At 43.2% G+C, this 20,977-nt stretch overlaps 1 protein-coding gene across 1 annotated transcript in view; it reads left to right on the forward strand.

The window, feature by feature from the left end:
• LOC115476004 overlaps window positions 1–20,977 on the forward strand; it is a gene marked incomplete at its 5' end in the record, with an annotated part of 269,698 nt that overhangs the window by 217,776 nt on the left and 30,945 nt on the right. The window contains 5 exon segments of the mRNA XM_030212099.1: window positions 320–460; window positions 6,578–6,691; window positions 9,230–9,358; window positions 13,386–13,547; window positions 17,843–18,007. Coding sequence (XP_030067959.1) covers window positions 320–460; window positions 6,578–6,691; window positions 9,230–9,358; window positions 13,386–13,547; window positions 17,843–18,007 — 711 coding nt within the window.

Here is a 20,977-nt window from a genome sequence, read left to right on the forward strand (position 1 = left end):
GTGAGCTGCACCATTGACTTACTTTCTAGACTCAGTTATGGAATATTATTTAGTATTTCTTATTTTTGTGACTAAGTGGCTTGTCATCATTGCACTAAATATATAATTAAGCAATAAAATAGACCAGAACCCTGTGTGTGAGAATTGCCACAGCCTTCACAAGTGTATACCTTGGAAAACAAAAAAATGGTAATTAACAATGGGGAAAGGGTCTAAAAATGTGTTAATATGTTTATGAGATTATGATTGAGATGTCTTTGTGACTGTTGGCCAATCACTTACTGTAATTAATGTTGAAGTTATTGCTTCTGTTGACAAGGTGGGCTTCTCATCTTCACTAAAATTTGACCAGGCGCAATTGGACTGCAGAGTAAGTTTGACTCATCCATTCAACCTTTCTGTGAAGCAGCTGGAGCTCAGCTCACTATCAGAACGAAGAGGAGGCAGATACAGTCAGCAGGTGGGATAACAGAAATTATAACCCTATAAGAGCATTCAGAATATACCTGGGGTTGCAATTGACTATTAATTCTCTCTAATTGTTCTGGGTAGGTGCATTCTTTCTAATGAGCTAGTGTAGTGCTGAGGGTCACTGTGTCATCGGATATCCAGTTTTTAGTGGAAGAAAATTATGTGTGTGGATCACATTCTTAAATCTTCCTTTTAGCAAAATTGTACCTGCAAAAAAGGTAGATGCAAATAGCTGAAGGTAAATTCCACCCACCCCAAGTTTCAGAGCACAAGTATGTGGATTCTTTTCCTATGAGAATCGTGGTACAGGGATAAAAAGTAGACCTGATCTTTTTCTCAGTGCATAGAGTTTGAAAGTTGCCTCCTTATGAAAACAGGAAATAGCAGTATTCCATTTTATCAAATTTGTTCAAAGCCTAATGACGCTAGGAGTTAAAATACACTTGCAAAGATTCAAATCGGTAGTTTTTTAACAGAAGTGTAATAATTTATTTGCAGAAGTTGTCATGAATAGTACCCTCTTTGTTTTACTCGGTGACTATTTCCTGTGAACTCTGTGCTTCTACCAGAAATGACAGTCAGTACTTTTGTTGGCTGTTTTTCTGATATATTAATTACTGCCTGTCATGTGATGTGTCGCATGTGAAATCTGTTTCAGAAGGTGTGTAAAGATACCAGGACATCAAATCTAAAGAAACAGCCGCTGAGTGCCCCCCAAAAAATCTATTCTCAGAATCTCTCTGTAATGATCCAGTGTAATAACATATTCCACTATCCAAGAAGAACAATCATATCTCTTCTTCAGGGTACCTGGTCAAAATAGCCCCAACAAAAAGACCCAAACACAAAATAGCCCCGACAAAAACAAAACCAGACAAAAAGCCCTGACAAAACAGCCCCCAACAAATCAGCCCTGACAAAAGGACCTGCCCACAATTTGGACCCTGACAAACAAGCCTCCTGACAAAAGGGCCTGCCATCAAGTATTTTACCCGTTCTGCTCCTACTCCTGCAACTGTGTGTCTTTCTGAGTCCCGCTGCTGCTTTGAGCCAAGGTATGTTTCCCCTTTGCCATCCCAGCTTCAATGCTCAAAGTCCGGAATGTCTCCCTTTTCCCTCCTGCCTACCCTGTGCGGTCTGATATATCTCTCACCCTTCCCCTACCCCCTTGGCAATTCTCTATTGTTCCTGTGGGCCACCAGCAGCATCAGCAAGGAAAACAAGCTGCTTCAGCCGGCCACGGAAGCGTTCCCTCTGTTGTGTCCCGTCTCATCTGACACAAGTTACCTTACTTTGCCTAGGCAGGACACAATAGAGAGAACATTTCCGGGGTCAAAGGGTGAGAGATGCCAGAATGCAGAGAAGGGGGTAGTGGGACAGAGATGACAGATGGGACTAGGAGGTGTGGGTGGAAGGGAGGAGGAATGGAGCAGAAGATGGATGGGGCTAGGGGGTGTGGATGAAGGAAGGGGAAGGGGAACAGAGCAGAAGATGACTGGGATTTGGTGATTGAATGGGAGAGTGTTGGGGAGCAGAGAAGGGAATTATGGATAGGAGAGATTGAGTGGGAATTTTGAGGGGATAGTGAATACTTGGAAATTTTAGTTATGAGTGGGGGGTATATTGATGGGTTGTGAGAATGACTGAGGGTGTGAAATGAGGGATATAAGAAGAGGGGCGAGAAAAGGGGATGATGTGGAGAAAGGTTGAGACATAGTGTGAATGACCCGGAAGACTGGAGAGAGGATGAGAGGCATTGAAAAGGGATGGGGGTACTAGGGAGGGATATGGGACAAAGGAGATGGGTCTCTGATCGGGTTGAGTGAGGGTGGAAATTGGGTTAAAAAGATGGTGAAAGAGAAGCTATTGGGCATGGGGTTTAGGGTAAGAGATAGAATAATGGCCTTGGAGGCAAGGGAAGGAAGGAGAGACAGGGATGGAGCTGAGACTGATAGGGTGATGAGATGCAGTGGAGGGTAGATGAGGGTTAAGAGGGTGAGTACAGAGGATGAAAATGGGAGACTAAGGAAGTGGGTGATAGATGAAGGAGGGGTTCAAGAGACTGGGTAAGGGAGAGACAGTTGGTGAAGTTGGTGAAGTTTAAGAGGAAGTAGGAGCTGCAAGGTTGATGGTATTGACGGCTCATTGAAGTAGTTTGTCAACATCTAGGACCCTAGAAGCACACAATTTTCCACATTATGTCATTTAGGTTTTCTCTTGGTAAATATGTCCTAAAATAGCTCAGTGCCTCAAAGATCTGATTTTTCAATTACTTTTTTTTTTGTCCTTTTCTGGATTTTGTTCCATTTCACACTTCACAGACATGTCTCCGTGTTTCTATCATAGTGCAGTGGGTGAAGACCAATGGTGCAGTTCATTAGCATTCAACTCCAGTCTGTGTATGAAATGATTTCTGCTTTATGTGTAAATAACCCAGTTTATTTTGAAAGACGAAGAATGACAGAGAGTTTCCTGGAAAGGCTTTCCCTGATTTTGCTGAATAAACAGCGTTAATGTTTTCAGTTCATTGCAGTGTAATTTGGTTTTCATTATTTAGGTACAGTACATCGTGTTCCATCTGCTGTGCTAGCTCTTTCCTGAAGACACTTCTGGGAACAGCTCTTTGAAAAGTAACCTCACTTATTAATCCTTCCTGGTAACGCAAGGGGGAATTTCTCATGTTACTTGTCCACTTGCAGCACTTTCATTCCAGATCTGACTGGTCAGGAGAGATTTACCTCTGGAGCCACCAGACTTGGCAAGTGCCTTTTTTTAATGAACCAGCAGATATATTGAAACAACAATGGAAATATTCTATCAGATGGAGGCCACAAAGCACCACCCGTAGTCAAAATAAATGTGCTGATGGAGAGTACCGCTGAAACTCTGGGGTTGACACATGCAGTAAATCAAAGAATGAAAATCAATGAGAATCACATGATCCCAACAGTAGGAGCTTTGCAGAATTCTGCACTCACTGGTATGCAGGGGCGTATGTGGACTTCAGCGGTAGGGGGGGGCCAGAGCCGAGATGAGGGGGCACATTTTAGCCCCCCCCCCCCGGCGCTGTCGGCCGCCATCGCCGACTCCCCCTGCCACAGCCAGCACCACCTCCAACAAGTTTGACCCCCCCTCTCGACCCGCCCGCCATCCATCGCCTTCTCTACCTTTGCTGGCGGGGGACCCAACCCCCGCCAGCCAAAGTCTTCTTCCTGTGCTTGGTTTCTTCTGAGTCTGACGTACTGCTGCACATACAACGTCAGACTCACAGAAACAGAATGAAGCCTTGCGATCTGCAGGGCTTCGTTTTGTTTCTGTGAGTCTGACGTCCTGCACGTTGTACATGCAGCAGGACGTCAGACTCAGAAGAAACCAAACGCAGGAAGAAGACTGGCTGGCGGGGGTTGGATCCCCCGCCAGCAAAGGTACAGATGACAACGGCGGGTTGGCGGGGGGGGGGGGGGGGTTGAGAGGTGCATCGGCAGGGGGGTCCAGGGCCAAATTTACGGGGGCCCAGGCCCCCGTGGCCCCATAGCAGCTACGCCCCTGCTGGTATGCCTCATTGACCATCATAGCTGTCATTGGTTAACTCGCAAGTGTTCACTGTTCACAATAGGTTTTGGCAATAAAGGCGATCATTTTAGAAGGGTTATTCACGTTTCAGACATGTATAAACCAGCACTTGAGAGTTCATCTGGCATAAACATCCAAATCTTTTCTAAGGCATAGCTCACGATACTTTCAAGTTTCAAAAAACTCAAAGGGGAAAAAGTCTCAGAACCCTTCCTCCACTTCTGTACTTATTCTGCCCACACTCAGCGCATAAATGATGTTTTCTCCTGTATTTTAGAACAGCTTCTATGCCAGCAGATTCTGTTCTAAAATACTAGTGAAACTTGAGACATCCTGACTGTGACATATCGATTCTGATCTCTAATTCCTATCTGTGAAGGGACTAAAAGTGTTATTTGTGGCTTCTTTTCCCATCTTCGCAATTGCATATGGAAATCTGTAATAGAATGACAGGAGTATGAGCCCTGTTCACAGAATACCAAACAAAATGTGGATGTTTATGTGAACAGTGAATGACAGGCTGATTGAGGGATACAGGAGAATGGGTCCGAAGAAGGTGAAGCCAACCTTTGCAGCACATCACACTATTGGAAGTGTATTTGCTTCTCACAGGTCCCCCACTTAGCCATCTCTCTCCTCTTCAATCTGTTCAAAATTCTGCTGCACGACTAATATTCCGCCAGTGTCGTTATGCTCATATTAGCCCTCTCCTCAAGTCATTTCACTGGTTTCCTATCTGTTTCCGCATACAGTTCAAACTCCTTTTATTGACCTACTAGCCGTTAAGCCCGTTAAAATGGGCAAGTATTGGTATGGGGGTTTTCCAGGGCTCCCTCCCCCCACCTCGCCGCTGCAAGGCCCCCTGCTCTCCCTCCTTCCCTGCCAGCTCCAAGGCCCCCCTCCATCCCTCCCTCCCAGCTCCAAGGCCCCAGTCCCTCCCTCCCCTTCTCCAAGGCCCCCTGCCCTCCTTCCCAGTTCCAAGGCCCCATTCCCTCCCAGCTCCAAAGGCCCCCCTCCTTTCCTTCCCCCACTCCCAGCTCCAAGGCCCCCTGCCTGCCCTCCCAGTTCCAAGGCCCCATGCCGTCCCAGCTCCAATGGCCCCCCTCCGTCCCTCCCTCCCAGCCAGCTCAAAGGTCCCCTTCTGTCCCTCCCTCTCAGCTCCAAGGCCCCCCTCCTTCCCTGCCAGCTGCAAGGCCCTCTGTCCCTCCCTCCCAGCTCCAAGGCCCCCCTCCGTCCGTCCGTCCCTCCCTCCCAGCTCCAAGGCCCCCCTCCTTCTGATACCTCCCATATCCAGCATTTCTCCTGCCCTCCCCTCCCCCCCCAAGGTCGCCGCCGCCCCCCTCCACCCGGCCTGGGCCCTCTCTTTGCTATTGAACTTACATCGCCGAAAACGCAGCAGGGCAGATCAGCTGAGCTGCCATCGGCCTTCCTTCTCTGCCTGTGTCCCACCCTTGTGTGACGTAACTTCGGCGAGGGCGGGACACAGGCAGGGAAGGAAGGCCGACGGGAGCTCAGCTGATCTGGCCTGGTGCGTTTTCGGTGATGTAAGTTCAATAGCGAAGAGAGGGCCCGGGCCGGGTGGAGGGGTGCGGCGGCGGCGACTCCGGGTGGGGGAGAGGTAGCGGCGACCTCTGGGAGGGGGAGCGGTTCCCTCCCTCCCTCCCCTTTCCGCAGTTTCCCTCTCTGTCCCGCTCTCGTCATCACGTATTGACGCGGGGGCGGGACAGAGAGGGAAATCTCTACTGTGCATTTGCGGGTGAGTACAGTCACTCGCATTTTATATGTTTGATAAGTGCATTCACTCTGCAGCTCCTCAGTACCTCTCCCTACATTCCTCCCTGGAAACTCCGTTCACTGGGTAAATCTCTCTTATCTGCACCCTTCTCCTCCACTCTAACTCCAGACTCTGTTCCTTTTATCTCGGTGCACCATATGCCTGGAATAGACTTCCTGAGCCGGTACGTCAAGCTCCATCTCTGGCCGTCTTCAAATCTAAGCTAAAAGCCCACCTTTTTGATGCTGCTTTTAACTTCTAACCCTTATTCACTTGTTCAGAACCCTTATTTTATCATCCTCGCTTTAATATTCCCTTATCTCTTGTCCTGTTTGTCTGTCCTAATTAGATTGTAAGCTCTGTCAAGCAGGGACTGTCTCTTCATGTTCAAGTGTACAGCGCTGCGCACATCTAGTAGCGCTATAGAAATGATAAGTAGTAGTAGTAGTCCCGAACATTTGAGGACGCTCATTTACCAGTACTAAATAGTGTATCTGAATGTAACTCACCTTGGGCTACTACTGAAAAAAGTGCGAGCTAAATCCAAAATAATAAAATTTTTAAAAATTCTAGTACTAAAGATTTCTGTAGCATTTGTAGATGTACACAACTACGTAATATGCTGCTTCTTACTCAGGTCCCTCTGCGCTGAGTCTTTGCTGGTGCCAATTTTTTTTTTAATTCCTTTGTTTGGGATATTTTATTCTCTGCTTGATCTCCAGGTCTTCAACACACAACACTTCATCTCTTTTTCCTTAGGCACAAGTTGCATGGAATAATGGACAGCCAACTAACCTCACAATCTCCTTCGAAGAAAAGACTAAATCTGACACTGTGGCCTGGGAGGCCTGCGCAACGGTTTTGTCAGGTCAGGTACGAGCAGTAAGATTTATTCCACTTTTCTCTTTCTGCAGTCATATATTTCCCTTAGAATACCTTTAGCACTTATTAACGTGAGGAAGTGGCTTGATGACTGAGAAGCAGTGTTGTACATTGCTGTACAGGAACCAAAGTCCAATGTTCAAGCCTGGCTCCATGGGCCACACACATGGGTGTTAATGTGGTAAGAAGAACCAAAGAATAGGACAGGTGTGGTGCCTCCAAGGACCAAGGGAGACGTGCTAGTTCTTGTAAATGATGTTTATTGAAAATATACCAAAACGACTCGACACGGCGACCGTGTTTTGGTGCCTAAGCACCTGCCTCAGGAGTCTTCCTACAAAAAATAAAGCAAACAGTAGAGCCGCTGGCAATCGTAATGGAGTTTCAGCAAAGTGGTAGCATCTTGTGTTGTATCCTTCCACTGTTAATGTGGCATACATAGCACCAGTGGTGTGCTGGAGCAGGCTCTCACAGGCTCGCGAGAGCCGTTTGTTAAGTTTTTAAGAATTTTGGGAGCCGGTTGTTAAAGTAGGCCTCCCCATGGCTACTTTAACAACTGACTCCCAAAATGTGGGCTTGGACCCCCTCCTGAATTCATTTTTACTTTGCTGGCAGTAATGCTGGCCCCACCAGCCAAGTAAATAGACTGCTGCTGCTCTCTGCTCCTTGTTTCTGACTCTGAGCATCAGGCTGAGACTTTTCATGCAAGCGCAAGAAGGTTCCATCATGCTGCTCAGAGCCAGAAACAAGCAGCAGAGAATGGTGGCAGTCCATTTATTGGCTGGTGGGGCTCGACAAAGGTATGCCTAGCGTGCCCGCACAAGGGAGGGGAGAGAGAAGCATGTATTCCCCCCCCAAAAAAAAGAATTTCAGGGTTGGCTATGCCCGGAGAGAGAGCCCATTGTTAAAAATTTACCAGCACACCCCTGCATAGCACTTACGTCCCCCACGGAAAAAATGAACATATATCCCCTTATTCCTGAACAGGTCACTTCAGTTTACATGCCCATTGCTCATGCACATTTATAGAATACTGTCGCTATGCAAGTAAGTGAATTCTTAGTTGCGTAAATAGCAGCAGTGCGCTAAACGCCATTCTATAATTATGCACTCAGTTTGCACAGCTCATAATTGAAAGGGGGATGTGCACATGGGTGAGCCATAGGCGGAGTCAACATGTACGCGAGCAGTGTACAGAATATTGTAAATGTCTCATCTATGCGCTAACATTTACAAGAGCCATAGACCTGTTGTAAATGTTAGCACCTACTTGTAGCACGCCAATGTTACTTTAGTGTTCTAGAAGGACACGGAGATGCATAAGTGTCATTATAAAGTAGGCTTACTACCCACATTATTATGCCTCCTTAGTGTTCATTCTGGCTATTTCATGGTTTGTTATACCTGGATATAAAGGACGCTATGGTGCAGGTCCATAGACCAGAATATTACCCTTAGGAAATAACTGTAAATGGTGGTCCATGGCAACTTAGCCTTGAGTTCAATTTGACATGTAGATGATGAGTTGAGGAAAGGTGTATTTTATTTGAACTGGAAACCTAAAAAGTTAGACACACCTTCCTTGTACTCCATAAAGTAGTTTTGAGAGAATCATTTTGAAAATGAAGTCTTTCTAAAAATTGTTTTCCAACCAACAGGCCCTGAAATACCCTTAAGAAAGTGGCTTCTATACCTGTCATATTAAATCAGAGCCAGTGTGTCTTTCAGGATATCCCTGTTAGAGATCTAGTATATGCTCCTTTATTCTATGTATGGTCATAGTGGATATCCTGTAAACCTGATTTGCTCTGAGGTCGATAGGACAGGTCTGGGAATCATTGTCTTAATACCTACAGTTTAAAGAGGAAGATTTCTTTTATAGTATTTTCTGAGAAGGGGAAGCCATTTTTTTGTTGTTGTTTTGAATTTTAGCTGTGGCAACTTCAGTGGGGCTCATTTTCAAAGCACTTAGACTTACAAAGTTCCACAGGTTGCCACAAAACAAAGTTCCATAGGTTACCACAAACTTTTTTGGCTACTTTCTCATACTTAGCAGCTCAAGTTTGGAATTCTCTCCCATCTAACATTAATGCTACTCCTGATTATATGCTTTTTAGGAAACAGTTGAAAACATTCTTTTTCAAGAACTATTTTTTTGTTTTGTTTTGTTACATTTGTACCCCGCGCTTTCCCACTCATGGCAGGCTCAATGCGGCTTACATGGGGCAATGGAGGGTTAAGTGACTTGCCCAGAGTCACAAGGAGCTGCCTGAGGTGGGAATCGAACTTAGTTCCTCAGTTCCCCAGGACCAAAGTCCACCATCCTAACCACTAGGCTGATTATGTATTTTTGATAGTGATGCTTTATCATTTAGGTCTGTAAATTCTTCAAGTCTGTCTGAACTCTTTGATCTATGTAATCCGCACTGAACTTGAAAGGTTGTTGCAGAATATAAGCATGTATCAGTATCAGTGTAAATATTTAAAGGTCAGAGACACTAATGTTATTTTCTGTTTTCTATATTTCAGCTTCAGAGAATGCTAGCATTAGGAAATCTTCAGGCATGTGGGTCTATAGAGCAATCAACAAACGCATTAAATGAGTATTTAGATCTGAACTGGGATGATAGGAAAGTCAAACAGAGGCTACTATATGAGGTAATAACAGTACAATCTACTGGGGATGTGGATTCATTAGTGAGCATTCGGTTCATTATAGCACCTTAAAAATGTCAGTGTGTGCTAATTTTATTTAACGTACATTAATCAATGAACCTCTTCTCCAAGCCAGCAATCCTCCCCTCCTTCCCAATAAAAATAAATCACCCCAATGACCCTCTCACCCACTGAATCATTTAGAAAATGACCCTTCTTGATGCCAACTTTCTCCCTCCCAGCCTTAAAAGGAGATTGACCTTATCCCTTCCACCCAGTCATAAAGAAAAGTAGCTCCTTGGTTCTCCCTTCTGATGTCTGTGCCCGTCTGCCTGTTCAGAGAAGAAATAGCTCACCCTCATTCAGCCAGAACTAGGGTTACCATATGTCTGGATTTACCCAGACACGTCCTCTTTTTGAGGGCATGCCCGGGCAACCGCCAGCCTGCCATCCTGCCCGTTTGTCCAGAAATCCGGACAAATGGGCAGATTGCTAGCCTCCCCTCCCCTTACTTACCAGTGTCCTGGTGATCTAGTGACCTCTTCCACCTTCGGGACAGGAAAGAGCCCCCTCTTTCCTGTCCGGAGCGCTGCCCTGCATGCATCCTTCCTGTTGCTGATCCTTGTAGCCGATTCAAAATGGCCGCCAAGAGTTGAGTGACCTCACAAGACTTCAACTCTCAGCGGCCATTTTGGCACCGAGGATCAGCAACAGGAAGGATGCATGCAGGGCAGCGCTCCAGGCAGGAAAGATGGGGCTCTTTTCTGCGCGAAGAGGTCACTTGACCACCAGGGCAGTAGTAAGGTAAGGGGAGGGGGTGACGACGGGGTATGTGACAGGGGGAGGGGAAAATGTGACAGGGGCGGAGCGAGGGTGTGACATTGGGCGGGAAGAGGGTGTGACAGGGGATGGGGCGGGGTGCATGGTGGGGGCGGGGCATGTGTCCTCCTTTTGGGGGGACAAAATATGGTAACCCTAGCCAGAACCTTCCCAAAGCCAAGCAGGCAGAGGGCACAGAATTGCACATTTGGTACCAAGTGTTGCTCTGAGAATACCCAGCAGTAGAACAGTGCTGGATAGTGGACCACAAGGAAGTAAGCCTGGCTGTGTTGGAAGCTTTTGGAGGGGTGTGAGATGGAAAAGGGTTCTGTAGATATTTTTTTAATGCTGGGGAGAGGGGGTATTCTCAGGGAGGAAGTCTCAAGAAGGCTGTTTTTGATGAGATGGGTGTGGGGGGGGGGGAGGGATTAAAGTGGCTGTCTGACAGAAAGGATTGGTGAAATCCAGTAAAGTCTTTGCAAAGTGGCAGTGGCCTTCATTCTTTCTGGAAAGAATTACCAACGACAGGTAAAGATTTACTGCTTTTCATTGCTGGGTTGCATATTAGAAGCTATGTTGGGGATACAGGGATTTAAAACCTGAATCAAAAGAGCTTGTATTCCACTTGTATATCTAGAGGCACAATACAGACCCCATCATTCTACAACTTGGTTCCTACTGTTAGGTGCACGTGCACACAAAGTTTACAGAATCAGAGGTGCCAATATCTGGCATTTACTTGTGCAAGTGGTAGGTGCTATTCTATGAACTATGTGCCAAAATCACTTAGCACGTAACTGCGAGGGAGCAGGTACACGGGCGAAGCATGGGTCAGGGTACACGTTCTCATGTAAAGGAGGAGAATCAATATATGGCGCCTAAAAAAATCGGTGCTGAAATCAGTTCCGACTAAGCACATTCTATAATCATCGCCTAGAATTAGTTCATATTTCAGCGCATAAATCTACGAGCATCCATTTACACCAACGAACACTTGGTGTAAATCCCTAAGGTAGATTTAGGTGCACTAGGCCATATTCTATAACTAGGTGCCTAAATTTTGGAATGCCCAAGAACAGCCCATTTCCCTGCCCCTTTCACCTGCACGCATTAGAAGTTCAGCACACTTCGTTACAGAATACACTTAGCGAGTTGTGCACGTAAATTCTGTACCAGTGCCAATTAGTCTTATTATTGCTTGTTAAGTGCTGTTATCAGTGCTCATTAATTTGTTAAGCTTGTTAAATTACGCGCATGCACTGATCTTTAGGCATGCTATATGGAATCCGGGGTAAGTGTGCAAGTGTTCGCATGGTTTAGCATATTTTATAATCAACATGTGTACTTGCAAACTTGTAATGCTATGGATTTACAGTCTGTCTCACTAACACAGACTGCTCAATAATTACCGTGGATTCTTTTGGATTCGTAATAAGTAAATGAAACCTTTATTAGGGAAGCTAAATTCTACAATGGTTAATATATATATACATAATGGTTAGCACATAAACAATCATTACATCACTGGTCTCTACATCTAAGCAATGCAAAGAACAGCCTGGATGATGGAGACCAGTGATGATTGTATGTATGTACATTATTGCTTCCTTTCCTAGTCTAAAAGAACTCTTTGCATTGCTTAGATGTAGAGATCAGTGGTGTAATGATTGTTTATACAGTTAATCATTGTGTTTGCTTCTTTTTCTGGTCTAAGAGATGTGGAGACCAGTGATGTAATAATTGTTTATGTGCTAACCATTATATATATATATATATATAAACCATTGTAGAATTTAGCTTCCCTAATAAAGGTTTCATTTACTTATTACGAATCCAAAAGAATCCACGGTAATTATTGAGCAGTCTGTGTTAGTGAGGCTGTAAATCCATAGCATTACAAAACTCTACCCCATTCCACCCAACCGTACATAAAAGTACACGCATGCTTTATGTCTGACACTTTAATAAGAGCTATTGTACACAAATATAGGGCTAGATTCTATTCATAGTGCCTTCAAAATTTGGCACTGAAAAAAGTACTATTCTATAAGTCACGTTTAAAGTTAGGCACAATTCATAGAATAGTGCTTATGTCTGGGACTTACGCCTATCTTTAGGCATGGCCATTTCCACCAACTGAAACATGGTACAAATGTTTGTGCGTAAATTAGACACATACCCTGTTATTCTATAACAAGAAGAAATGTAAATGCTAGAAACACTCCTGTTCCACCCATGACCCTCCCATTTCTACGCCCTTTTTTTTTACTTGCATTTAAAATTGAGCTGCGGATCCCATGTCTAAATGTATGCACATAAGTTCCAATTAAATCTAATTAATGCCAATAATTGTTTATTAAAAAATTATTGGCACCAATTGGCTTGTTGTTGAATTAAATTATACGCACAAATTGGGCACATGCCCAAATTTGCACTTACAGTTTTTGGTGATTTTTTATAGAATTAGGGGGATATGGCCATATATGTTTGAAAATTACTTTATAAAATTGCCCTCAATCCCCTGGATTCTATATATGGTGCTTTGAGTTGTATGTGCAAATTTAGACACGTGTCCAATTTGCAGGTGCAACTTAATTGATTGAGCTAATTGGTGCCAATAATTGGGCAGTAGCAAGCAATTATTGGCAATAATTACAATTTACACATGCATCCTTTTAGGCATTCTATAGAGAATTACATGTACATTCTAGTGTGTGGATCTGAGAAGGGGGTAAGACCATGGGAGGGGCATGGATGGGTCAGGTCGTTCCTAAAATGTATGTGCATTTAGAATTAGCTGGATCTGCACCTAATTTATGCATGGGGATTTACACTAGGTTTTCACTGGTGTAAATGGTCGTGCTTAAACGTAGTCGCAGATCCCAGCACCAAGCACTATTCTATATACCATGCTTAACTGAATCGAGTCCACACCATTTATAAAATCTAGTGCAAGATATACATAACTGTACGTATAGCCAAGGAAACCTTCAAGGCATCAGTTCCATAACCGAGCCACTCTTTTTATTACGAGCTTAAGTAGCTGCATGCTACGTCTGTGCAGATAACTAGGCATTCTTGATGTTCAAGTTCACGGCGAAAGTGTCAATGGGTTACTGGTTTGTGTGCGAATCCTAACGTTTCTCTCAGTTTGTTGAAGAAGTATTTTCTAAATTTCTATTCAAAGTGTGCTTTTGTTTTTCACATTTAGAAAAAATGGCCGTCTAATCCTGATAAAATTCAACTAGAAACCAAGCTAGAAAATATTTTCCTAACATCCTGCAACAAGCAAAATATTTTGGGGAAACTTGAGACCAATTATCAGAGCTGGATGAGGCATTCCATCAGCCTCGACTTCTGTGATCTTCCACATGTAAGTGAGCACAGCATGTGACAAGAGATTGGAAGTATACCTGAAGACTGGGTAGAACTTGGAAAAGATGGATCAGGTGTCTCATGTCACTGTTAGATAGAGAAGCCCTTGTCCTGTTGCTCCATGCATTTTTTGTTTCTCACCTCGACTACTGTAACATTCTCTATAATGGGCGACCAGTATCCACTCCTAGGAAACTGCAGTGTGTCCAAAATACAGCCATAGGTCGTTTATATTATCTCAAACTCACCAACCATGTGACCCCATCCCTTAGAGAGGTCCACTGGCTTCCAGTGTCATGGTGCTCTTGCTGACTTTGAAAAGTGTCAGCCCACTGTGCTAGTCAATATGCTTATTCTGTATGTTCCTCCTCATACTCATTGCTTGCAAGATGGTAACCTTTTATCTACAGGAGAACAATGCAGACCAGAGTGAATGTAGAAATACATTCTTTATTAAAATCAATTGCCCGATGTGGCCACATTTCGCCTCCCAGAGGCTGCATTAGGGGATTATCATTCCACTATAAAAATATACATTAAAAAATCAATAATAAAAAACATATTAATTAAATACTAATATCGTATATTGTTAATCCAGTTAAAAGTAAGTACTCAAAAATAGCCCAAAACAAGTACAGACATATGTTAATTAACAACATAAACATAAATTTATTATTCAGTCCGTATATTAAGACACATTCAATTATTAATCTTCAAAAAACATACATACAAAACATATCGTCATACATGCCTCTTAAAAAAAACAACTTAAAGGGGACACGTACCTATCAGGGTCCCTAAAGGCAATACACCTACTGGATAGCAGCTGAAACAAACACTACAGAAGCAAATTGAGATTGCCTAAAAAAAATCAAAAAGAAAACACAAACTCTAAAAAGTCAATTTCATTTTGCTGCTGTAGCGGCCACGTAGGGAGGGCAGTTGATTTTAATAAAGCGTGTATTTCTACTTTCACTCTAGTCTGCATTGTTCTCTTGTGGATTATCTGCATGTAGATCACAGCCTCTGTTGTTCCGTAGTCTTTTACCCTTTCAAGGACTTGTCATGAGTCCCTCCACAAATCTGCTTTTTACACTCTAGCCCCAATGCTCTGGAATTCCTTTTCCAAGCAAGCCCAAACATCTTCATACCAAACAGACACTAACTCGATTTAAAGCAGGTCCTAACACTCATTAATTCTCCCCAGCTTACGGAGGGGGAAGGGGAACGGTGTGACAGCACCCTGATTTGGGGGTCTTTTCTGTATCCATGGCTGAAATATTTATTTTCTCTCTTTTTCAACCTCTGCTATGTCATAGTTGTTGAATGTAAATTACTCTGATGCTTTATTTAAGGTTAGGATATCAAGCATTGTCCTAAACAAAAACATAAACATTCTATTGTGATATTCTTTAGGGCAAAGCTGCGCTACCAGTTAGCATGCGCTGAATGCGAAGAAGCCCATGGGAATTCAATTGGCTTCTCTGCATTCAAGGGCCCTTTTACAAAGCGTTGGTAAGCTCAATGGAACTACCGTCGGCCCAACTTGTGCCATTTAATATTTTAAAATTTAATAGTGTGGCACTAACCCAGAGGTAATCGGGCATCGCCACATGCTGCCCAGTTTACTGCTGGGTTATCACAGGCGCCCTTACCGCCACCTCAATGGCCATGCGGTAAGACTACTCTTACCGCATGATCATTTTTTTGAAGCTTTTTGCTCGCTATGGTAAGAAGAGCCCTAGCACGTGGGAAAAAATGGTCCCCACTGCTACCGCAGGGCCTTTTTTCCCACAGCTTAGTAAAAGAATTAATAGCGCTGCTTTGTAAAAGGAGCCCTTAACTTCTTAATGTATCATATTCATCGTGAAGGCAAACAACAGAAAAAATCCTCTCATTTTATAACTCAATAGAAAATAATTTTATGAATTCAGGGGCCCTTTTATTAAGCAGCGTAAGCATCTAAGCGCATTCAACGTCTGCCAAAATGGAGTTACTGCCTGACTACCACGTGGCTCTTGCAGTAATTTCATTTTTGGCATGCATCCGATACACGCATCTGAAAAATACTTTTTTTTATTTTTGGACGCACGTAATGGACATGCGCCAAGTGGCATTTGATGCGCATAGGTCATTACCGCCCAGATTCTTTACTGCTAGGTCAATGGCTGGCGGTAAGGTCTCAGGCCCAAAATGGAAGCGCAGCAATTTTGATTTTATCGCACGTCCGTTTTTGGGGAAAAAAAGGCATTTTTCAGCGCACCTTAGTAAAAGGACCCCTCAACTTCCAAATTCTGTTTGCTTATAGCAGAAGAAGCATGATTTAAAAAAAAAGAGAAAGGAGAAAGATGAGCAGAAAAATGAAGACCGAGCCAAAAAGTCGCTACTTACCCTCCAATAACTCATCACTTGCTCAACCAAAAATCTCTCAGATTTCATACAAATGTTATCATTCAAAAATAAAGCATACTTAACTGGCAATATTGTTGGAAATATATGACGTGCAAGAACATGTTCCAAGAATGCAGTAGAGAATTCATATTTTCTTCCTTCAACTGAGCCACTGTTTTCACACAAACAAGGAGCTTCATCAGGAATAAGTCTGGATAAGCAAGCAGAAATCAACCAAATTCAAACTCAAATATTTCATTATGTCTTACTTGTGTTAAAGAATTGCCAGATGGATGGAGCAACTTACACAGTGATTTTTCAAAACTTAAATGCAAAGATAATGGGGCCCTTTTACTAAAGCTCTACTAAAAAGTGGCCTGCGTTACGCATGGGTTTCCTGCTCACTGAGGACACTTTTAGCGCAGCTTTAAAATGGCCACATTTTCCAATTAACGTGTAGTGCAGGAGCCCTTAGTAGGTGGTAAGGCCTCCATCACTAACCACATGCTAATCAGCGCACGGCGATGCAGCTGCGCTAGCTGATTATCACTGGACACACTTACTCTCTGCCCCCTTCTACTGTGTTATATAATATAATGGGAGGAGTTTGTTTATTGATTGATTGATTAATTGATTGATTTCAGCACGTGACATACAGCAAGTGATCCTTGGGGCGACTATGCGGTTTACAAATTTTGACTTCATTATGAATATGATACTGTAAGAAATGAAAAAAACTCATAATGAAATTTTTGTGGGACTCTGATTTTTGGGGGTAATTTCTAAATATAATTTTGAAAGTGACAACTTAAAAAGGAATGGCACCATTTCAGGCTGTGGCAGATTTTTTTTTAAAGAACAGTAATAGATAATTAATTTTCTACATATAGGGGGAGATTCTATATACAGCGCCTAAAAAAATCGATGCGGAAATCAGTGCTAAACATATTCCATAAGTGGTGCCTAGATTTTAGGCACAGTATATAGAATATGCTTAGTTGATATCTTAGTTGATAATTACAAGCATCCATTTACGCCAGCGAAACCATGGTGTAAATCCCAGAATGTACCAAACGCCATAAAAACAATGCATGACCTAACAAACTTCCGAAAATGACTAAAAACCAACCTGTTAAAAAAGACATACCACAATTGATCCATCCTAAATACCAGACAACGAAACCGATACTAGAAATAGACAGAAATGAACTCTAAATACTTGACTACTTCACCTACTCTGTCTATTACTGAACTTTAACGCATTACCACTTGACTTCTCATTCCGGAAAAGAATCTTTAAAGCTTGACTGCTTAATTTACTCTGTCATATACGAACTATACTGCAATACCACTCTGTATTTCTGAATCCGGAAATGGCGAACGCCATAACAGTACAATGTAAGCCACATTGAGCCTGCAAATAGGTGGGAAAATGTGGGATACAAATGCAACAAAGAAATAAATGTAGACTTACGTGCACTGGGCCATATTGTATAACACGTAAATTTCAGAACACCCACAAAATGCCCATTTCCCCACCCATAACCATGCCCCTTTTTGCCTGCACATGTTAGAAGATCGGCGCAGTTCATTACAGAATATTCTTAGCGAGTTGTGCGTGTAAATTCTAATTAGTGCTGATTATTGCTTGTTACGTGCTGTTATCAATGTTCATTAGCTTATTAAGCTTGTTAAGCTACACACATTGTTGTAGAATCTGCTTGGATTTCAGCACGGATCTCTAGGCACGCTATATAAAATCTGGGGGGAAAATCCAAAGAATGTAAATTAAATAATAAAGAACGGGCAATACTCTTGATGTAATTGTTTTTAAAATTGCTGTATGTGATGAAGTATCTTCATTGCAATGAGTACAACTCAAGGGAAGTGTTTTTCTTTTAGCCAGTTGTGGTGTTCGGTAAACATCAGCTCAACAGGCGGGAGCACCTTCTACAGTCTGAAACCAGATTACGTTTATCTAGACATAAAAATGAAGACACTGTATTCACAGTGACCGTAAAGAACAATGGCTCAGCCCAAGAAAGGAATTGCTCACTTGCCTTAGATGTAAGTGTTAATGTATGAAATCACACAGGTTGCCTAATGGTCAGTACAGGTCAGAAATACACTGATAATTGAAATGCATATACATAATATTTTGCATTAGAACTTGGTAAATAATGGTAATGACCGTCCCTGTGGTGGTGTCTCCAGTTGGGTTTGTTTGGTATATAATTATGACAGGAATGAACTTTACCCTGCAACAAGGGTACTGTATATTGGGTTCCATCTCCATTGTTCTCAAATTTATCGCTACATAAGTACATAAGTACATAAGTAGTGCCATACTGGGAAAGACCAAAGGTCCATCTAGCCCAGCATCCTGTCACCGACAGTGGCCAATCCAGGTCAAGGGCACCTGGCACGCTCCCCAAACGTAAAAACATTCCAGACAAGTTATACCTAAAAATGCGGAATTTTTCCAAGTCCATTTAATAGCGGTCTATGGACTTGTCCTTTAGGAATCTATCTAACCCCTTTTTAAACTCCGTCAAGCTAACCGCCCGTACCACGTTCTCCGGCAATGAATTCCAGAGTCTAATTACACGTTGGGTGAAGAAAAATTTTCTCCGATTCGTTTTAAATTTACCACACTGTAGCTTCAACTCATGCCCTCTAGTCCTAGTATTTTTGGATAGCGTGAACAGTCGCTTCACATCCACCCGATCCATTCCACTCATTATTTTATACACTTCTATCATATCTCCCCTCAGCCGTCTCTTCTCCAAGCTGAAAAGCCCTAGCCTTCTCAGCCTCTCTTCATAGGAAAGTCGTCCCATCCCCACTATCATTTTTGTCGCCCTTCGCTGTACCTTTTCCAATTCTACTATATCTTTTTTGAGATACGGAGACCAGTACTGAACACAATACTCCAGGTGCGGTCGCACCATGGAGCGATACAACGGCATTATAACATCCGCACACCTGGACTCCATACCCTTCCTAATAACACCCAACATTCTATTCGCTTTCCTAGCCGCAGCAGCACACTGAGCAGAAGGTTTCAGCGTATCATCGACGACGACACCCAGATCCCTTTCTTGATCCGTAACTCCTAACGCGGAACCTTGCAAGACGTAGCTATAATTCGGGTTCCTCTTACCCACATGCATCACTTTGCACTTGTCAATATTGAACTTCATCTGCCACTTGCACGCCCATTCTCCCAGTCTCGCAAGGTCCTCCTGTAATCGTTCACATTCCTCCTGCGACTTGACGACCCTGAATAACTTTGTGTCATCGGCGAATTTAATTACCTCACTAGTTATTCCCATCTCTAGGTCATTTATAAATACATTAAAAAGCAACGGACCCAGCACAGACCCCTGCGGGACCCCACTAACTACCCTCCTCCACTGAGAATACTGGCCACGCAATCCTACTCTCTGCTTCCTATCTTTCAACCAGTTCTTAATCCATAATAATACCCTACCTCCGATTCCATGACTCTGCAATTTCTTCAGGAGTCTTTCGTGCGGCACTTTGTCAAACGCCTTCTGAAAATCCAGATATACAATATCAACCGGCTCCCCATTGTCCACATGTTTGCTTACCCCCTCAAAAAAATGCATTAGATTGGTGAGGCAAGACTTCCCTTCACTAAATCCGTGCTGACTTTGTCTCATCAGTCCATGTTTTTGTATATGCTCTGCAATTTTATTCTTAATAATAGCCTCCACCATCTTGCCCGGCACCGACGTCAGACTCACCGGTCTATAATTTCCCGGATCTCCTCTGGAACCTTTCTTAAAAATCGGAGTAACATTGGCTACCCTCCAGTCTTCCGGTATTACACTCGATTTTAGGGACAGATTGCATATTTCTAACAGTAGCTCCGCAAGTTCATTTTTTAGTTCTATTAATACTCTGGGATGAATACCATCAGGTCCCGGTGATTTACTACTCTTCAGCTTGCTGAACTGACCCATTACATCCTCCAAGGTTACAGAGAATTTGTTTAGTTTCTCCGACTCCCCCGCTTCAAATATTCTTTCCGGCACCGGTGTCCCCCCCCAAATCCTCCTCGGTGAAGACCGAAGCAAAGAATTCATTTAATTTCTCCGCTACGGCTTTGTCCTCCTTGATCGCCCCTTTAACACCATTTTCGTCCAGCGGCCCAACCGACTCTTTGGCCGGTTTCCTGCTTTTAATGTATCTAAAAAAGTTTTTACTATGTATTTTTGCTTCCAACGCTAATTTCTTCTCAAAGTCCTTTTTTGCCCTCCTTATCTCCGCTTTGCATTTGGCTTGGCATTCCTTATGATCTATCCTGTTACTTTCAGTTGGTTCTCTTCTCCACTTTCTGAAGGATTGTTTTTTGGCTCTAATGATTTCCTTTATCTTACTGTTTAGCCACGCCGGCTGACGTTTAGTCTTTTTTCCCTTTTTTCTAATACGTGGAATATATTTGTCCTGAACCTCCAGGATGGTGTTTTTAAACAGCATCCACGCCTGATGCAAGTTTTTTACTCTGCGAGCTGCTCCTTTCAGTCTTTTTTTCACCATTTTTCTCATTTTGTCGTAATCACCTTTTCTATAGTTAAACGCTAGCGTACTTGATTTCCTAGTTTCACTTCCTTCAATGCCAATATCAAAACCGATCATATTATGATCACTGTTATCAAGCGGCCCTCGTATCGTTACCCCCTGCACTAGATCATGAGCACCACTAAGGACTAAGTCTAGTATTTTTCCTTCTCTTGTCGGCTCCTGAACTAGCTGTTCCATGAAGCTGTCCTTGATTTCATCAAGAAATCTTATGTCCCTTACGTGTACAGATGTTACATTAACCCAGTCTATATGCGGGTAATTGAAATCCCCCATTATTATTGTGTTGCCCAGTTTGTTTGCGTCCCTGATTTCCTTTAACATTTCCGCATCCGTCTGTTCGTCCTGGCCAGGCGGACGGTAGTACACTCCTATCACTATCCTTTTCCCCTTTGCACATGGAATTTCAATCCACAGTGATTCCAAGGA

Source organism: Microcaecilia unicolor, chromosome 8 (genome assembly GCF_901765095.1).
Source record: "Microcaecilia unicolor chromosome 8, aMicUni1.1, whole genome shotgun sequence".
Classification (NCBI taxonomy): domain Eukaryota; kingdom Metazoa; phylum Chordata; class Amphibia; order Gymnophiona; family Siphonopidae; genus Microcaecilia; species Microcaecilia unicolor.